The sequence below is a fragment of the Nyctereutes procyonoides genome, unplaced genomic scaffold (genome assembly GCF_905146905.1).
Source record: "Nyctereutes procyonoides isolate TBG_1078 unplaced genomic scaffold, NYPRO_anot_genome, whole genome shotgun sequence".
NCBI lineage: Eukaryota > Metazoa > Chordata > Mammalia > Carnivora > Canidae > Nyctereutes > Nyctereutes procyonoides.
Genome location: NW_026575147.1, coordinates 9,146,745 through 9,164,669, shown reverse-complemented (window position 1 = coordinate 9,164,669; position 17,925 = coordinate 9,146,745). Strand labels below are relative to the sequence as shown.

The window sequence follows — 17,925 nt, the reverse complement described above, 5'->3', positions numbered from 1 at the left end:
GTTCCAAGTTTTACCTCCTACTGCTCTCCATCACCCCACACACCATGATGACTGTCCTCCGGCAGAATTAGTCACTGCCTCCTCTGTGTGCTCTTGTAACATTTTGTACCCACAGCTGTTGCAGCACTTGAATTCTGTGGGGATTGTTTGCACATTCAACACCTTCTCTGGATTGGCCACTTAGTGTCTGGCTCATCTTTGCATCACCAGCCCCTAGCCCCCTGCCTGACCCATTGTATTTTTTCAGTGTTCATCAGATGCTTGACTCCTATGGTGTGGTACCATGTGGAAGTTAGTCATTGGTGCCCACGGAGGGAATATTTTAAACTGCTTTACAATCAAGTCAGGAGTGATCTCATTCTCTAATCACAGGTGACATCCCCAAACAAATTAGCACCTCTCCAGGACACCTGAATAGGGGAAGGTAAACCCCTGTCCTAACTCAAGTTAGATATATTTAGAGGGACTTTTGTAATAGTTGTGCTACTCTGAGTCTGTTGATCTGCTCCTTTAAGTACAGACCACAACATGTAAGGAAAATGGGTCAGTGAAGTAGCACCTAATGGCACCTAGTTTGAATTATGAAGGCATATGTCATGTGTGATTGAAAATCAAAAGCTTGGTGCCTACAATCCCTTAAAATGTAAGAAATAAAATAATCTATCCTGTAAGTGCATTCATGGCTGCAGTGTATTATTGCTTCCTAGTTAGTTATATATATATAAAAGCCGGTTATTTTATAATTACAGAACTCATTTGAAGAAAGGATTGCTGTATGAGCTCATTGCTGCTCATTCTGGCAGTGAGTCGTCTTAGAGCATTCTCACTTTGATTTTCAACCAAACCAAAAAAGAAGAAACGTTGTCACTTTCACAGTCTAGAGAGTTGTACATAAAGCAGAGGAGAGAGCTTCCCTAATAGCATGTTCTGTATATTCTGACGTCACTAATGTGCATCTATTGCTTTTATTGCATGTAAATAATTGGAAAGAATCGTAGGGGGGAAATGCCCATTTACTCTAAACGTTGTATATTGAAGTCTTTGTTTCTGTGATTCACCTCATTCCATCCATCTCCTTTCCTGGTACCTGGCTAGATACTCAGGATACAAAGGAGTATCCTTTGTATGAACTGACATGGACTGACAAAGGTCTTCAAAGAGCAAGGGGAGAGAGTCATGGATCAACGTCATGGGTCAACAAATATTTATAAGGTAATACCTTGGGAAATCAGAGCAGGCAGTGGTTAGCTCTGCCTCTGGGTGAAGTGGAGCCGGAGAGAGTTCATGAAGGCTTCACGAGAAGGTGACAGTGAAAGAATGAATCAAGTGGTGGGCAGAGTAGGGGGGAAGGTGTTCAGATCAGTGAGGGGCTCATGCAGAACAAGAGGGGTTTGGATTGTGTGCTGGGAACTGGGAACAACGTCTCTATATCTATCTATCTATCCATCTATTTAGTAAGCATAGTTTTCCAAGGGAAAAACAGTAAGAGGAATCAGGGCAAAAGGTATTAAGTTTCTTTTAAGCCTGCTGAGTGATTTTTCTTAAGTTTGCCCAGAATGCTTTTGGGCCCAGAGCCTTTCTGACCTTGGGTGCTTTGTTTCACCAGTGGAGTATAAGCTCCTGGAGGGCAGGGTCTTAGCCTCATTCATCACTTAAGTTACAGTACCTAGCACTTGGTAGCTCTTCCATAAAACATCCAGTGAGTCAGTAAGAGTGAATAGATGGAGACAGCATTAACTGCAGTGCCTGAAATACAGGCTTTAAATGTTCTTTGGAAGACTTTTTTGTTTAAGAAGTTTTATATTTACTGCGTTAGTTTGCTTTTCGGTAAAAGGTTTCAGGATTGGATGTTTGCCACATATTTCATTTTGCTCAGGAGAGGAAAATGCCTGGAGGTGATGGTATGTTTAAGAGGCTCGTATGAAATACAACTGTATTACGTTGAAAATAACATATTTGGGGTATTATATCAGATAGTATCTTACTGCTAGATTTTAGCAGAACATAGCAATAGCGGGCATCGTAGTTTATAGAAAAATTTGTGGAAGGAAAAAAAACATGACTTAGGAAAGGATGGAAATTACTGACAGAACTCTTTGATTCAGTTTGTGGAATGACAGTCCTGGTGCTGATAAAAATCAACATGTTGAACTAATATACTAAGAAAGTACCTCCTACCCTTTTTCAAGTCAAGGCACATATAATAAAGTTCAGTAATAGCTAAGGCCTGAAAGGAAAGTTTGATTCTGAGATCTGATACCTCCCAAATTTCATGATATTAAAAAGTTTATTGAGAGATAACAGTGAAGCTAGGATCTAAATAAATTGTGAAAATGATATCATAAGAGGCTGGTGCTCTGCATAAAGACCAGACAAAGGAAGGAATTTATCTTGTTTGCCCAGTGCTACATGAAGAGGAGTGGCTTGGTGGACAGGAGTGTTCTTCTCGCCAGGAGGAGGCCAGTGTAGCAGGAAAGAAGCAGACAACACTACTCTTAGGAAGCCCCTGGGAACACTTAAAACATAGGTCATAAACAAACAAACAAACAAAAAAAAAAAACAGGTGCCTGGGTGGCTCAGCAGTTGGGTGTCCGACTCTTAATTTTGGCTCAGGGCATGATTTCAGGGTCATGGGATCAAACCCTATGTCAGGAGTCGGCTTGAGATTCTCTGTCCCTCTCCCTTTGCCCCTCCCCACCCAAATAAATAAATTAATCTTAAAAAAAACAAAACAAAATAAAAACCCAACAGTCAAACCCAAGCAGGAAGAAAAAACTTATGCTTAGATATTCTAGCACTAAAAAGGTTACACTGTGTGTGGTTTTAATATAAATATATAACTTTATCTTTTAAAATTATTCCATATTTGTGGTTGGTGCCTGGCACAGCTGAGTTCCATTGGAATACAGCTTAAGAAATACTGCCCTATGGCAGATGACCCAGGCTCTGAGCCTTATAGCAACCTGAATAGCACAGCTCTGAGGACCTGCCACCACAATTTATTGTCATTCTTTGTTGCAACTGGCTTTTGATTACTAAACTGGCTTTCCAGAAGTTTCGAATGGGCAGTGGAATGCAGAGTAGAAGTATTGCCCTGGTGTAAATGTTCCAGTAATTGGAATTGTATATTTTCCATTACATCAAATTTGTTGGCATTCCGGGTTTTGTGTGTTTAAATGGCATGAGTCAGTTTCTCAGAGTTCTGACTGCCCTTAGATGAACTAATAATGTCTGATTTCAGAGGTGAAGCTGGCACTCTCTAACCATCAGGGCCCTTTTCCTCTGCAGTAGTTTCTTGGATTATTTTTAACTTCCAAAAAATGTAATTCCAACAATCATTCAATCTCAGCCATCTCAATTGCCTTAATCTTTTCCTATTAATTAAAATAGCTTTTTGGCTGACAGGCAGGGACCATGTTTTAGATTTAATCAGCAACCTGCAATCTAAATTTTGCCCATCTATGCCAAATATTTTAAAGTAGAGGCTACTCAAGACAGGCAGGCATCTGATAAATATATAAACTCAACCAATTTGTAATTCCTGTCAGTCTGTTAGGTGCTTCATGACAAGCCTATAGGCTTTTTTTTTTAATAAATTAATTTTTATTGGTGTTCAATTTATCAACATACAGAATAACACCCAGTGCTCATCCCGTCAAGTGCCCCCCTCAGTGCCCATCACCCATTCACCCCCCCGCCCGACCCTCCTCCCCTTCCACCACCCCTAGTTCATTTCCCAGAGTTAGGAGTCTTTATGTTCTGTCTCCCTTTCTGATATTTCCCACACATTTCTTCTCCCTTCCCTTATATTCCCTTTCACTATTATTTATATTCCCCAATGAATGAGAACATATAATGTTTGTCCTTCTCCGATTGACTTACTTCACTCAGCATAGTACCCTCCAGTTCCATCCACGTTGAAGCAAATGGTGGGTATTTGTCGTTTCTAATGGCTGAGTAATATTCCATTGTATACATAAACCACATCTTCTTTATCCATTCATCTTTCGATGGACACCGAACCGTGGTCATCAAGACAGTGTGGTACTGGCACAAAAACAGACACATAGATCAATGAAACAGAATAGAGAACCCAGAAGTGGACCCTGAACTTTATGGTCAACTAATATTCGATAAAGGAGGAAAGACTATCCATTGGAAGAAAGACAGTCTCTTCAATAAATGGTGCTGGGAAAATTGGACATCCACATGCAGAAGAATGAAACTAGACCACTCTCTTGCATCATACACAAAGATAAACTCAAAATGGATGAAAGATCTAAACGTGAGACAAGATTCCATCAAAATCCTAGAGGAGAACACAGGCAACACCCTTTTTGAACTCAGCCACAGTAACTTCTTGCAAGATACATCCACGAAGGCAAAAGAAACAAAAGCAAAAATGAACTATTGGGACTTCATCAAGATAAGAAGCTTTTGCACAGCAAAGGATACAGTCAACAAAACTAAAAGACAACCTACAGAATGGGAGAAGATATTTGCAAATGACGTATCAGATAAAGGGCTAGTTTCCAAGATCTATAAAGCACTTCTTTTTTTTTTTAAATTTTATTTATTTATTCATGAGAGACAGTGAAAGAGGCAGAGACACAGGCAGAGGGAGCAGCAGGCTCCATGCAGGGAGCCCGATGTGGGACCTGATCCTGGGCCTCCAGGACCACACCCTGGGCTGAAGGCAGCGCTAAACCACTGAGCCACCTGGGCTGCCCTATAAAGAACTTCTTAAACTCAACACCAAAGAAACAAACAATCCAATCATGAAATGGGCAAAAGACATGAACAGAAATCTCACAGAGGAAGACATAGACATGGCCAACATGCACATGAGAAAATGTTCCGCATCACTTGCCATCAGGGAAATACAAATCAAAACCACAATGAGATACCACCTCACACCAGTGAGAATGGGGAAAATTAACAAGCCAGGAAACCACAAATGTTGGAGAGGATGCGGAGAAAAGGGAACCCTCTTACACTGTTGGTGGGAATGTGAACTGGTGCAGCCTATAGGCTTTTATTCACTAGTCTGGTATGTGGTTTTAGAACCTATATTTTTAATTTTTATTTTTTTTAAGATTGTATTTATTCATGAGAGACACACAGAGAGAGGCAGAGACACAGGCAGAGGGAGAAGCAGGCTCTCTGTGGGGAGCCTGTTGTGGGACTCAATCCCAGGACCCTGGGATCACACCCTGAGCTGAAGGCAGATTCTCAACCACTGAGCCACCCAGGCGTCCCTAGAACCTATATTTAAAAAAACAAAAAAAAAACCCACCTCTGTTGATTTTGATCAAATTGTTCTGGATAGCAACCTCAAATATAAGTATGCATCAGGATCATGTGGAACATACTTATAATTGTGGATTCCTAGGCCCCAACCCCAGCGAGTCAGATCGTGTTAGGCAACCAAAATTAAGACCCAATGAAGCAATCAAAACAATTAAATGCAAAACATCTCATAAATAGTTAAGTATTAGTTGATTCAGTTGCCCAATGCGGTAGGAATTCCATGTGACCTAGAGACATTCTAAACTTTATGGAAGAGGTGGGGCCTTAGGCAGAAAGGATTTAGACACAGGCCAGGAAGAGCAGGGGAAGGCATTTATTCACTGAAGTGTGGGAAGAGAAGAGACTGGGCGGATGTACAAAGGCACACATAGGCTGGGTGGAGATGGAACTGAGAGATGAACATGACTGTACAGAGCACACAGATTCGTGTTGTTTGTTCTTACCCTGTGTTGTTCAGACATGAGTTGGGGTGGTGGTGTGTAATCAATGGCACATATTGGATGTGTGGGCTCTTCTGAGACATCCCTTCACTCCTTTTTTTTTTTTTTTAAGATTTTTATTTATTCATGAGACACACAGAGAGAGAGAGAGAGAGAGAGGCAGAGACACAGGCAGAGGAAGAAGCAGGCTCCATGCAGGGAGCCCGATGCGGGAATTTATCCCAGGACTCTGGGATTGTGCCCTGAGCCAAAGGCAGATGCTCAATCGCTGAGCCACCCAGGCATCATCCCCATCCCTTCACTCTTGATCAGTAACCTCAAGTGGCTGATAGAATTGACTTGAAGGGTGCCTCCCTTCCTTCTTTTGGTTCCATTCAGATTCTCCCTAAGGATACAATTTGTTTGAGAAAGATCATCTATGATAGAGGGAATTGAACTCTGACATACTCTTAAGTCATTTTTTGATTTTTATTTAACAAATGTTAAGTAAATGTTTTTTTATTTAGCTTTTGTTTATTCAGACACAGAGCGAGGTGGTTTTTTTTTAAACATTTGTTAAATAAAAATCAAAATTGCAGTGATGAATTCTTACCCAGAACTCTAGGCCAAGTATAAAGGATGATTAGCTAGTCCAGGTCAGATGTGTCAGGGTCTGGAAAAGCTTTATACAGGAAGCACATCTGGGCAGATTCAAAGATTGAGTAGGAGGTGACAAGTGAGGAGAGAAGGTGCTCCAGGAAATGGGAGTGCATATGCAAAATCACATTTGCAGGAAAGAACATGGCAGGATTGGAGTTGCAAGGGGTTTAGTCAGCAGTTCAAGGTGCCTAAAAGAAGCTGAGGCCAGGGAGGTACATGCAGGGACCAGATCTTGATGTGTCTTATAGACCTTGGATTTTGTCATGAAGGTAATAGGGAACTGTCAAGAGGGTGTTTTTTTTTTTTTTTTTTTTTTTTTTTTTTTGTTTTGTTTTAAGATCTATTTATTTTATTCAGAGAGAGAGACTGAGAGGCAGAGACACAAGCAGGCTCCATGCAGGGAGCCCGACATAGGACTCGATCCCGGGTCCCCAGGATCACACCCCAGGCTGCAGGCGGCGCCAAACCGCTGGGCCACCGGGGCTGCCCTGTCAAGAGGGTTTTAAGCAGTGTTATTTTGTGTTCATTGTGGCTGTAGTATGAATGATGGATTAAAGAGGGCAAAACTAGACTCAGAGGCAGAAGATGAGAACCTGAATATGAGCTTGGAGGTGGGAATGGAATGAAAAGGACAGATGGGGAAAATGTAGAAGGCAGGTGCGGAAGGACTTGATGGCTCCTTGAGGTTTGGCAGAGGTGGTTTGGAGGGAGAAGTTCTAACAGTTAGTGGATGCTGCTGCCATCCCCCAGGGTCTGGGGGTTATGGGAGGACGTTCAGTTTGGTGGGGATGATGATGACTTCATTCATGTAGGGAGCAGATTAACTGAGGTGTTTGTGGGACATCCTATGCTTGGATAGTGAATCTGGAGTGCAGGGAGGTTATGGGCCAGACATTGGCGTAAATGGGAAGAGGTAATTTGTTGTAGTAGGGTGATTTCATCTCAACCACTATTTTCCACCTCCTGCCATCCCATGGTTCAGGCTGCTATTATCTTCTAATTGGTTTGCCTACTTCTGTGTCAGTCTGTTCTTACACAGCTGGGAGAGTAATCTTTTAAAAATGACATGGGATGGGACTCCTGGGTGGCCCAGTGGTTAAGTGCCTGCCTTTGGCCCAGGATGTGATCCTGGAGTCCCCGGGATCAAGCCCCACATTGGGCTCTCCGTGGGGAGCCTGCTTCTCCCTCTGCCTATGTCTCTGCCTCTCTCTCTCTCTCTCTCTCTCTGTGTGTGTGTGTGTCTCTCATGAGTAAATAAATAAAATCTTTAAAAAATAAAAATAAAAAATTAATGAATTAATTAATTAATTTAAAAAATGAGATGGAGGACATCTGGGTAGCGCAGGGGGTGCAGTGATAAACAAAACATAGGATGGACTTTGCCCTCAAGAGGTTGTATGGGAGATACTAAACAAACACCGAGGTAACTAATACCAAATTGTTACATGCTAGGAGAGAAAAATGCAGGATGACTCTATAATAGAGCTCAGGAGACCAGGGAAGTTTCCTCTGAAGAAAATGCTGTCTGAGGTACGATCTGAAAGGTGAGGAGTTAGCCAGGCTCGGGGTAGGGGAGGGGCAGTCCAGGCAGAGGGAGCCATATAAACAAAGGCAGGGAAAGAGAAAGAACTTAGTGTATGACAGGACAGAAGAGAAGCCTGAGCCTAGAAGAGGCCTGGTCAAGTGAGGGAGAAGAGTGGCTCCAGAGGTATGTAAAGGCAGGTAGGCAGGCGAGGCCAGATCAGCGAGGGCCTCCTAGCCTGGTAAGAAGTTTGAATTTATTCTAAGGGCAATCAGAAGTCCATGGCAATGGTTTAAGCAGGGAAATGATAAGATTCCATCTCATTTTTATGTTTTTATTTTATTTTTTGAGATTTTGTTTATTTATTCAGACACAGAGAAAGAGGCAGAGACATAGCACTATGAGCCCATAGTAAGGACTCCAGGAAAGACTGGTTAGGTTTGTTGAATGAATGAGGGTCATAATCTTCATTTTCTTCCTTGAAAATCTTTTTTTTTTTTATTCTGTCACAAAATAAATATGATTCAAGCCTGACAACTTAAGTAGCTGATTTCCTCTACTTTTGGTAGTCCTATTACATTTTCAACTGTTATTAAATTACTCTGCCTCTGGGAGGTTAAGGTGTTAACCTGCAAGTCAGATCTTAAGGGCATTTTCCACCCTCTTGCTTGTGTTAGCACGGCCTCACCCATCATCAGTTGGACAGTGGTATGGTGCTGAGCTTTGAAATTGGGAAAACTGGTACTTGTTGCCTTAAGTTGGGCCTCAGTACCAGAGTTTAGTAGCAGCCTTCTCCTTCCGCCCGGATTTGGGAAGTGTCCCAATACATGCTCTTTGCATTGCAGCTGTAGGAAAGTCCACCTTTGTGAAGTTACTCACGAAAACTTACCCAGAGTGGCACATAGCTACAGAACCTGTAGCAACATGGCAGAAAGTCCAGGCTCCTGGCACCCAAAAAGTAAGTTTTCAGTTGTGGTGGGTAGTTGGCAGGCACAGGTGAATAAACTAATTGTAATAATCTAATTTGCTCTGAGTAGGTGAAACAGCCCAGTTTGAGTCTCTTTTCTAAAATACTTTCATTCCAGAAAGCAGACCTCATATGCCAGAGAGGATATGTCTTGTTTGAATATGTTTAGTTTTGATTTTTGTGGTTTTTACATGTCTACATAAGTGACTGCCTCTGTTCTTTGTGGTTTCCCAAAGCATGTCCAGCCATCCTGGCTTTGTCATTCCTACTTTTGAGTATATTACTGAAGCTGACCTTCAGAATTAATAGCTAATTATAGTGATTTTTACTTATTTATGAAGTGTTAGAAATTGGAAGGGACTTCACAAACATCTTGTCACACTCTGAGTCAATGCAGAAATAAGAACCCACATTTATAAAGCACACACTTTGCCACACACTATGCTGAGCACTGTACATTTCACTTAAGCCTCATGACGTAGAACCTAGTGTTAGGTCTTCTGCTTTGTGAAGGCACCAGCCATATTCATGTGAGTAGGAGTTTGGATGTGAATCTTAGAGGTAGCTGAGGGAATGGCACTACATTGCCGCAATCCACACACTCCTCCTGTAGCCACCAGGAACATTTCACTCAGTGGCTTTTTCTGGTTTTTAACAAAACTCTTAATTGTTAGAAAGTTCTTGTATGAACCACTTGGCGTCCCTGTGACTCTGACTCATTGGTTCAAGTTCTACCTCTTATGTTTTTAACTTTTCTACATGACAACCATTCGTATAGTTGAAGGAAATGATTTGTTTGCTCTTTCTCATCTTTGAGCCTACTTTCAAGCCAAACACCATTTTCTTCCAGATTGTCCCTCATTCTGAAGTAACTTTGTCTAGGCATTAAGATCCAGTTTGTTAGTTTTTCCACTTAGAATTTACTAAGAATGGTATTCTAAATGGTAAAGAATATTATAGAACTTGTTCTAGGTGGCATTTTTCTGTTATTCCGACTCAGAATTGTGTTACCTATTTTGGCAGGCATGTCATACTTATTGTGGACATATGTTTTTTAGATTTGTGTCTCTGTGTGTATGTATGTGTTTGTGAAATTCGTTTCCCATTTTTGTAAAGATGTTTATTTATTTATTCATGAGAGACACAGAGGCAGAGATATAGTCAGAGGGAGAAGCAGGCTCCCTATGGGGAGCCTGATGTGGGACTTGATCCCAGAACCCTAGGATCACGGCCTGAGCCCAAGGCAGATGCTAAACCACTGAGCTACCCAGGCATCCCTTATTTGCCTTTTTTTTTTTAATTTTTTAAATTTTTATTTATTTATGATAGTCACAGAGAGAGAAAGAGAGAGAGGCAGAGACATAGGCAGAGGGAGAAGCAGGCTCCATGCACCGGGAGCCCGATGTGGGATTCGATCCCGGGTCTCCAGGATCGCGCCCTGGGCCAAAGGCAGGCGCCAAACCGCTGCGCCACCCAGGGAACCCCATCCCTTATTTTCCATGTAGAAATTAAATTACATACCTTTCTCTGAGTATGCCACAGGTTACCTTTTGTGGAAATCTAAAAATATTTCCACAAATTGTTTGATGAGCTTTTCTTTAATTTTTCCCCCAGTCTCTGACTTTATTTATTTTTTGTATATTTTTTTATTGGAGTTCGATTTGCCAACATATAGTATAACACCCAGTGATGAGCTTTCCTTTAAGAGGTAAACCCTACTCTTTGAGTGTGGGCTGGACTTAGCGACTTGCTTCTGATGAATAGAATGTAGCAGGAATAAAAGTGGAACTTGCTAGAGTAGGCCTTAGAAATTGTCTCATTTGCCTTGTTCTGTCTTGATCACTTTTGGCTCTGGGGTTAGCCAGCTGCCATGTCATGAAGCATCCTGTCTGTGAAGAGGCCCGTGATGCAAGAGATTGAGTTTACCTGCTAACAGCAGTGTGAGTGAGTCTTGGAAGTGGATCCTTCGGCCCTAGTCAAGTCTTGAGATGACTGACCTCAGCAAACATCCTGACTGAAACTTCATGAGAAACCGTGAGGCAGAACCAGCCAGCTAAACTGGGTCCTGATTCCTCACCCAAAGGAACTAGGATAATGAACATTTTTTGTTTAAGGCACCGAACTTTGACACAATTTGTTATGCAGCAGTAAATACCTAATACTTATATAGTCCCATTATCCAGAGGTAAATTGTTAATGTTTTAGTTCTCTTAGCTTTCTTTCTAATTAGGATAAAATGTATATATTTACATACACTTATATGAATGTATAAAACATATATACATTTACTTTTTTATTTTTTTAAATTTTTTAATTTATTTATGATAGTCACACAGAGAGAGAGAGAGGCAGAGACATAGGCAGAGGGAGAAGCAGGCTCCATGCACCGGGAGCCCGACGTGGGATTCGATCCCGGGTCTCCAGGATCGCACCCTGGGCCAAAGGCAGGCACCAAACCGCTGCGCCACCCAGGGATCCCTACATTTACTTTTTTAAAACAAAAATTGGGGCAGCTCGGGTGGCTCATGGGCAGCCCGGGTGGCTCAGCAGTTTAGTGCCTGCCTTTGGCCCAGGGTGTGATCCTGGAGACCCCGGATTGAGTCCCACGTCAGGCTCGCTGCATGGAGCCTGCTTCTCCCTGTTTGTGTCTCTGCCTCTCTCTCTGTGTCTCTCATGAATAAATAAATAAAATCTTTAAAAAATAATAAAAATAAAAAACAAAACAAAAATTGTAATTGTTACCTGCTTGGTCTTTGATATATAAGGTCCTCCTTTCATAGTAATTTTAAAGATTGCAGTGTCATTAAATGCAGTATACTGCATACTATGATCTTTTAATTTAATTAATGTAATTGATATATTTAATATATGTACTATATGAATTTCTTCCTGTTACAATGATGAATATCTCTTTTCTTGTTAATAGCTAAATATTGTGCACTTTGTATTCTCTTAGGATAATCTACAATTGGAATTGTAATGTCCAAAAATTACACACCTTGTTGACACCTGTTATAGTTTACAAAATTTTCCTTCAGAAAAGCTGTACCACTTTTCCCATACTTCTGGCAAGACAGTAGTATTGTTTTTCATCCCTTCTAATATGAGGGGCAAGAAAACAGTGTGTTATTTTGTTATACATTTCTCTGATTACAGTGAATTCAATGTCTTTTTATGTTTATCAGCCATTTATTAGTATTGTTTAGTGACTTGCCTATTCAAACCTCTTACTTTTTTCCCCCCCTTCCACTGAGATCTTCAAATTTTTGTAATGGCTTCATGAGAACTCATTGTATGTTAAATATCTTAACTCTTTGTCACATATTGCTGATCCTTTCCCCAGTTTGTCATTTTTCTTTTATCTCTATATATCTATATCTCTATATATGATGCATTCTGCAGTATAATACTTCTAATTTTTTATATAGTCAGATCTTTTTCTTTGTAATTACTGCCCTTGATAAAAAAGTTTAAAAAGACCTCTCACAGTCCAAAATTATAAAAACATATGCCTATATTTCTTCCTCTTACTATTATGGTTTTATTTTGCTCTTTATGTGACTTTGAAAGTTATAGGAGGCTTATTTTCCCAAGTCATTATTTACTTTTCATAGAAGTAGTCTTGTTTAGTTTATTCCTGAGTGGTTATTTATTTTCTTATTATTGTGACTGGGATCTGTTTTCCCATCATCTTTTTCAAACTGATTATTATTGTTTTAAAGGAAAGCAGTTAATTGTTGTTTGTCTTATAATTTTTTTTTTGCTTTATTTACTTGAGGCTTTAGAAAATAATGGTTTTCTCTAAATACTTCCCATTTGTAAGTTTTCAAATATCCACACTTCACCTGTTTTCTTGTTTTCTTTTATTGGGTAGAAGTTCCAGAGCAGTATTAACTATAATAGCATTGATGGTAGTCAGGCTTATCTTGTTCTGTCTTTAATGAAACTACCTCTAATGTATCAGTGTTAAGTTCTGTGATTGTTGTTTCAATAGATCATGTGGAGGAAGTACCCTTCTAATTACTAGGATAGGAACTGTTTTCCTCAGGATCAGATGTTGAATTTTCATCAGAAGCCTTCTTAGATAAATTGAGTGTGTGTGTTTTTTAATCTCTTAATATTAGTCAGTAGATCTGATAATGGTGCCATCTGTATATTCTAGAATGAACCCTTTTGATCATGGTACACTGTTCCATTAATTTGCTAATAGATTATTTGAAGTTTTGCATGTGTATTTGTTTTTTTTAATAAATTAATTTTTATTGGTGTTCAATTTACCAACATACAGAATAACACCCAGTGCTCATCCCATCAAGTGTCCCCTCAGTGCCCGTCACCCATTCACGCCCACCCCCCGCCCTCCTCCCCTTCCACCACCCCTAGTTCGTTTCCCAGAGTTAGGAGTCTTTATGTTCTGTCTCCCTTTCTGATATTTGCATGTATATTTGTATATTTAATTGGTATTACTGTTTTGTGACAAGTGTTACCATCAGGATTATAAAAATGAATTGAGAAGTTTTACACTGTTTTAGTGTAGGAATTACCTATTCTTTGAAGGTAGACTAGAAAGCACTTTTTAAATAATATGGATTCAGTGCTGTTTGGGGGGAATAGTTACTGGACAGCTGTTTTCCTCAGCCATTCAGGGTTTGTGGGTTTTTGGTTTTACTTTTTTTTTTTCCTTCTTGAATTGATTTTGATAATTTTGTTTTCTTAGAAAATTGCCCTGGGGCGCCTTGGTGGCTCACTTGGCTAAGCGTCTGCCTTCCACTTGGGTCGTGATACCAGGCTCCTGGGATAGAGCCTCATGTCGGGGCTCTCTGTTCAACGGGAGCCTGCTTTTCCTTCTCCCTCTTCCTGCTTGTGTGCTCTCTCTCTGTCAAATAAATAAATACAATCTTAAAATAAAAAGCAGAATCTTAAATCTTTTATTGAGATTTCATATTTAATAGTGTAAAATTAGTACCTTTTTTTATACTTTAATCTAGAATTACTGTGTTTTTTTGTCTGATATTGCTCATTTGTGTTAATATTTGGGGAGAGATGGGCAGCCCAGGTGGCTCAACGGTTTAGCGCCGCTTCGGCCCAGGGTGTGATCCTAGAGACGAGGGATCGAGTCCCATGTCAGGGTCCCTGCATGGCACCTGCTTCTCCCTCTGCCTGTGTCTGTGCCTCTCTCTCTCTCTCTGTCTCATGAATAAATAAATAAATTCTTTAAAAAAATATTTTGGGAGAGAGAGATTTGATAATTATTCTTTTTTAAAGACCCAGTTCATGGATTTCATTAATTCTCTTAGGACTTGCTTTATAACTCACTGATTTTGGCCTTTGAATTTACTCATTTTTTCTAAGAACTTCTTTGTATATTTAAAGCTCTTTAAGTTGAATGATTAGTTTGTGTATTTTTCCCTTTTTCCTGCTTTAATAATAAAAGCATTTGTGACTGAAAATTTTCTTCATGAGATAAGCTTTGGCCTTGTCTTCTAGAGTTTGATATACAAGGTTTTTTTTTTTTTAATTTTTATTTATGTATGATAGTCACACAGAGAGAGAGAGAGAGGCAGAGACATAGGCAGAGGGAGAAGCAGGCTCCATGCACCGGGAGCCTGACGTGGGATTCGATCCCGGGTCTCCAGGATCGCGCCCTGGGCCAAAGGCAGGCGCTAAACCACTGCGCCACCCAGGGATCCCGATATACAAGGTTTATACAAGATTTTTAACTGAAATTTCCGAAGAGGTACACCTGGGTGGCTCAGTCAATTGAGTGTCTGCCTTCGGCTCCGGTCATGGTCCTGGGGTCCTGGGTAGAGTTCTGCATTGGGCTCCTTCATCAGCGGGGAGTCTGCTTCTTTCTCTGCCTACTGCCCCCACTGCTTGTGCTCTCTTTCTCTCTCTCTCTCTCTCTCTCACACACACAAATGAATAGATGAAATCTTAAAAAAAAACAAAAAAAGAAAAAATTTCTAAAGAGTTTATAATTGTAGTTTTGATTTATTCTTTGCCCTAGAAATATTTTTAAGGTATTTTACATTTTCTGAGTAGATATTGTGTGTGCATTCTTTTTTTACTGTAATTTTATTTTGTTATGGTCAGACAATAGGGCTTATACAGTTTCTAATTGGGGGAACTTGCTGAGGTCTTCTTCATGGCTTATGTATTATTGATTTTTAGGTATGATCAATTTGGTAAATGTACCATGGACTTTTAAGAAGGATGTATTATCTCTAAGGTATGGAGTTTGATGTGACATATATTATAAATTCTAAGATGCCATTGATTGTAAGATACATAATCAATTTAATAATACTTCTAAGGAATTATTAAAACGTCTGTTAAGGGGACACCTGGGTGGCTCAGCAGTTGAGCATCTGCTTTTAGCTCAGGGTGTGATCCTGGAGTCCTGGGATTGAGTCCCGCATTGGGCTTCCTGCATGGAGCCTGCTTCTTCCTCTGCCTATGTCTCCTTCCCCCTCTCTCTGTGTCTCTCATGAATAAATGAATAAAATCTTAAAAAAAAAAGTTAAGTATAACGTAAACCTTGTAAGATGTACCTCAATTCCAGGTATGTGAAAAATAATAATGATTTAATGGTAACAATTTAAAATAAGCTCTCATTTTTGGGGTCTACTTTTTAAATTCTGAGAAAAATGTGTTAAAGTTTTATACTTTTATCCATTTCTCCTTGTATTTTCAAATTAGCTCTGCTCTTATATTTCTATTAATTGCATGTAAAAAGATTCATGATTAAAAAAAAGATTCATGATTCCTTTGTGTAGTCTTTATTGGTTTATTAGTATAAAAAACCCTCTTGGAGCATTTAATTTTTTTTAAATACAATTTTGCCACATCTGCTTTCTTTTTATTTGCATCTATTTTGTGGATTTCCTGTCCCTTTGTCCTGTACCAATGCATGTCATCTTGTTATAGGTATTTTTTTTTTTACAGGATTTTTAGTTTCTGTCCAGTGTTAGGGTTTGCTTTTTCTGGAATTTGTCTTTTTTTATGTTTAATTTATTTCTGTCACCTTACTTTGTGCTTTCATCTCCTTTTTCCCCTTTTTGTTATATTTATTTTCTTTCCTTTTTCTCCTCTTTATTCATATGAGAAACTTACTATTTTTATCCTAACAACAGAAACACGTAAATTAAAAATGTACACGTTTAGGGGATCCCTGGGTGGCGCAGTGGTTTGGCGCCTGCCTTTGGCCCAGGGCGCGATCCTGGATACCCGGGATCGAATCCCACGTCGGGCTCCCAGTGCATGGAGCCTGCTTCTCCCTCTGCCTATGTCTCTGCCTCTCTCTCTCTCTCTCTCTCTCTCTCTCTCTCTCTCTCTGTGTGTGTGACTATCGTAAATAAATAAAAATTTTACAAAAATGTACACGTTTAAACCTATCTTTCAGTGTTATTGGAGTCTCTGTGAAAAAGAAGCCGAAACAGAACTCTACTTTTTTATTACCTTGTCAGGTATATTGAAATTATCTGAAATTTTGTAGATCCAGAATGTTTTTACATTGTGAAATTTCTTTTTTAACAATAGAAATGCGACATTCAATTTCATAGCCATGTAAATAATAGTTCTTTAGTTATTACGCTTAACTCTTTTCTACTGGTTGATCACTGACCAGTGTTTTCTTACTACCACATCTTCCCATTTCTTAATTTTTCAGTTGGTTGAAATATAGAGAATTTTTTCAGAAATGGTATGTGGGTGGTATAATTTCTCAGTGATTGCTTGTCTAAAAATGTCTTCCTTTTGCTCTGGAATATAAAAGGTAGTTTCTGTTGTAGAGAAGTATTATATGGTTTCAGTCCTTTTTTTTTTAAATAAGTAATTCATGTGATTTCCTCCACCATTAGGTTTTTGTTTTATTTTTATGAATTGTCAGCATTTTGGCAGGATAGGTCCTATTGTAGGTTCTTGTGCATGTGTGTGTGTGTGTGTGTGTGTGTGTGTGTTTATGAAAGCTGTATAAGTAAATATATATGAAATCTTTTCTGGTACTCTGAATTTCTCTAGTGGAAAGTGTCACGTCTCAGATTTTCTTTAATTTTTTTCTTTGGCTTTAGCTCTTGTATGAGATCAGTTCCTTCTTACTATAACTTCTAGTTGTACCATGGTTTTATTTATTTATTTTTTTTTGTACCATGGTTTTAAACTTTGTTCTTAAATACCTAGATACTACATGGTTCTATTAATGATTCTCAGTGATGATGAAATTTGGTAAGAGAGACACATACCTTATGAATAATGGTCTTCTTTTGCCTATCTCTTTGTTGGGGGTGGCATTTCCCTTCTCTATATTCATTTCTTTAGGTAGCTTTGTCTGAGCTATAGGTACTATAGAGTTGTGGATCATTTTAACTCTTGTTTGGAAAGTTGTTTGAAAAATTCAAACAATTCAAACAAAATTCATTACTGTGGGGTGGAACACAAGTGACATTACATCCTGATATATCTTTCCAGAGGAAAGAAAGGAAAGGCAAAAAATACCCTAGAACAATATCACAGTGTCAGATCTCCTCCTCCTTCTAACCTATGTGTCTTCATTTCTGTCATAATTTTCTGGGTATTTTTTTTCTCTTAGTTTAAGGAAAATGTCTCAAGCTTATATTCTGTATAATATTCACTAATTAGGTTTACTGCAGTATATAGTCTGCTAGCTACTATCTTCATAGGGTGCTTTGTTTTGGCAATTGCATTTTTCTCCTCTAAGAATGTTCTTTTTATATTATTGTTTTTATGACAGCCTGTTCTTATCAGTGTGGCAATCTCTTGAATCTCATTGAGATTTTTCTGTTTTCTTTTGTTTCTGGCAACAGCTCTGTCTCCTAAGGGGCTGCTTGTCCTGAGCATACACATTAGTTTTCTCCCTTTGAATTGCTGAATATTACTATATCCGGTTATGGTCCCTCTCTTTGTTTATATGTTTGAAAGGATGTTTGCATTTGTTCTGTAGCTGAGATGGGTTCTTTCAGAAATTGTTTGCCCTGTACAGTTTTTTGTTACAGAACAGTCTCTCTTTGGTAGCCCAAAGGCTGCTGATG

The 17,925-nt window shown here is 39.4% G+C and overlaps 1 protein-coding gene across 12 annotated transcripts in view; it reads left to right on the top strand.

Annotated features, from left to right (window-relative positions):
* Positions 1-17,925, top strand: part of DGUOK (deoxyguanosine kinase) — a 49,329-nt gene that overhangs the window by 4,224 nt on the left and 27,180 nt on the right. For 11 of the 12 annotated variants that reach the window (XR_008662709.1, XR_008662711.1, XR_008662707.1 and 8 more), the window contains exon 2: positions 8,757-8,869. The exons of the other annotated variant lie outside the window; for it this stretch is intronic. Coding sequence is in view for 4 of the 11 variants with exons in the window: in XM_055312321.1 (XP_055168296.1) it covers positions 8,757-8,869 (113 nt within the window). In the remaining 7 variants the exon portion in view is untranslated. The remainder of the gene's footprint in view (positions 1-8,756; positions 8,870-17,925) is intronic. 12 annotated transcript variants of the gene reach the window in all.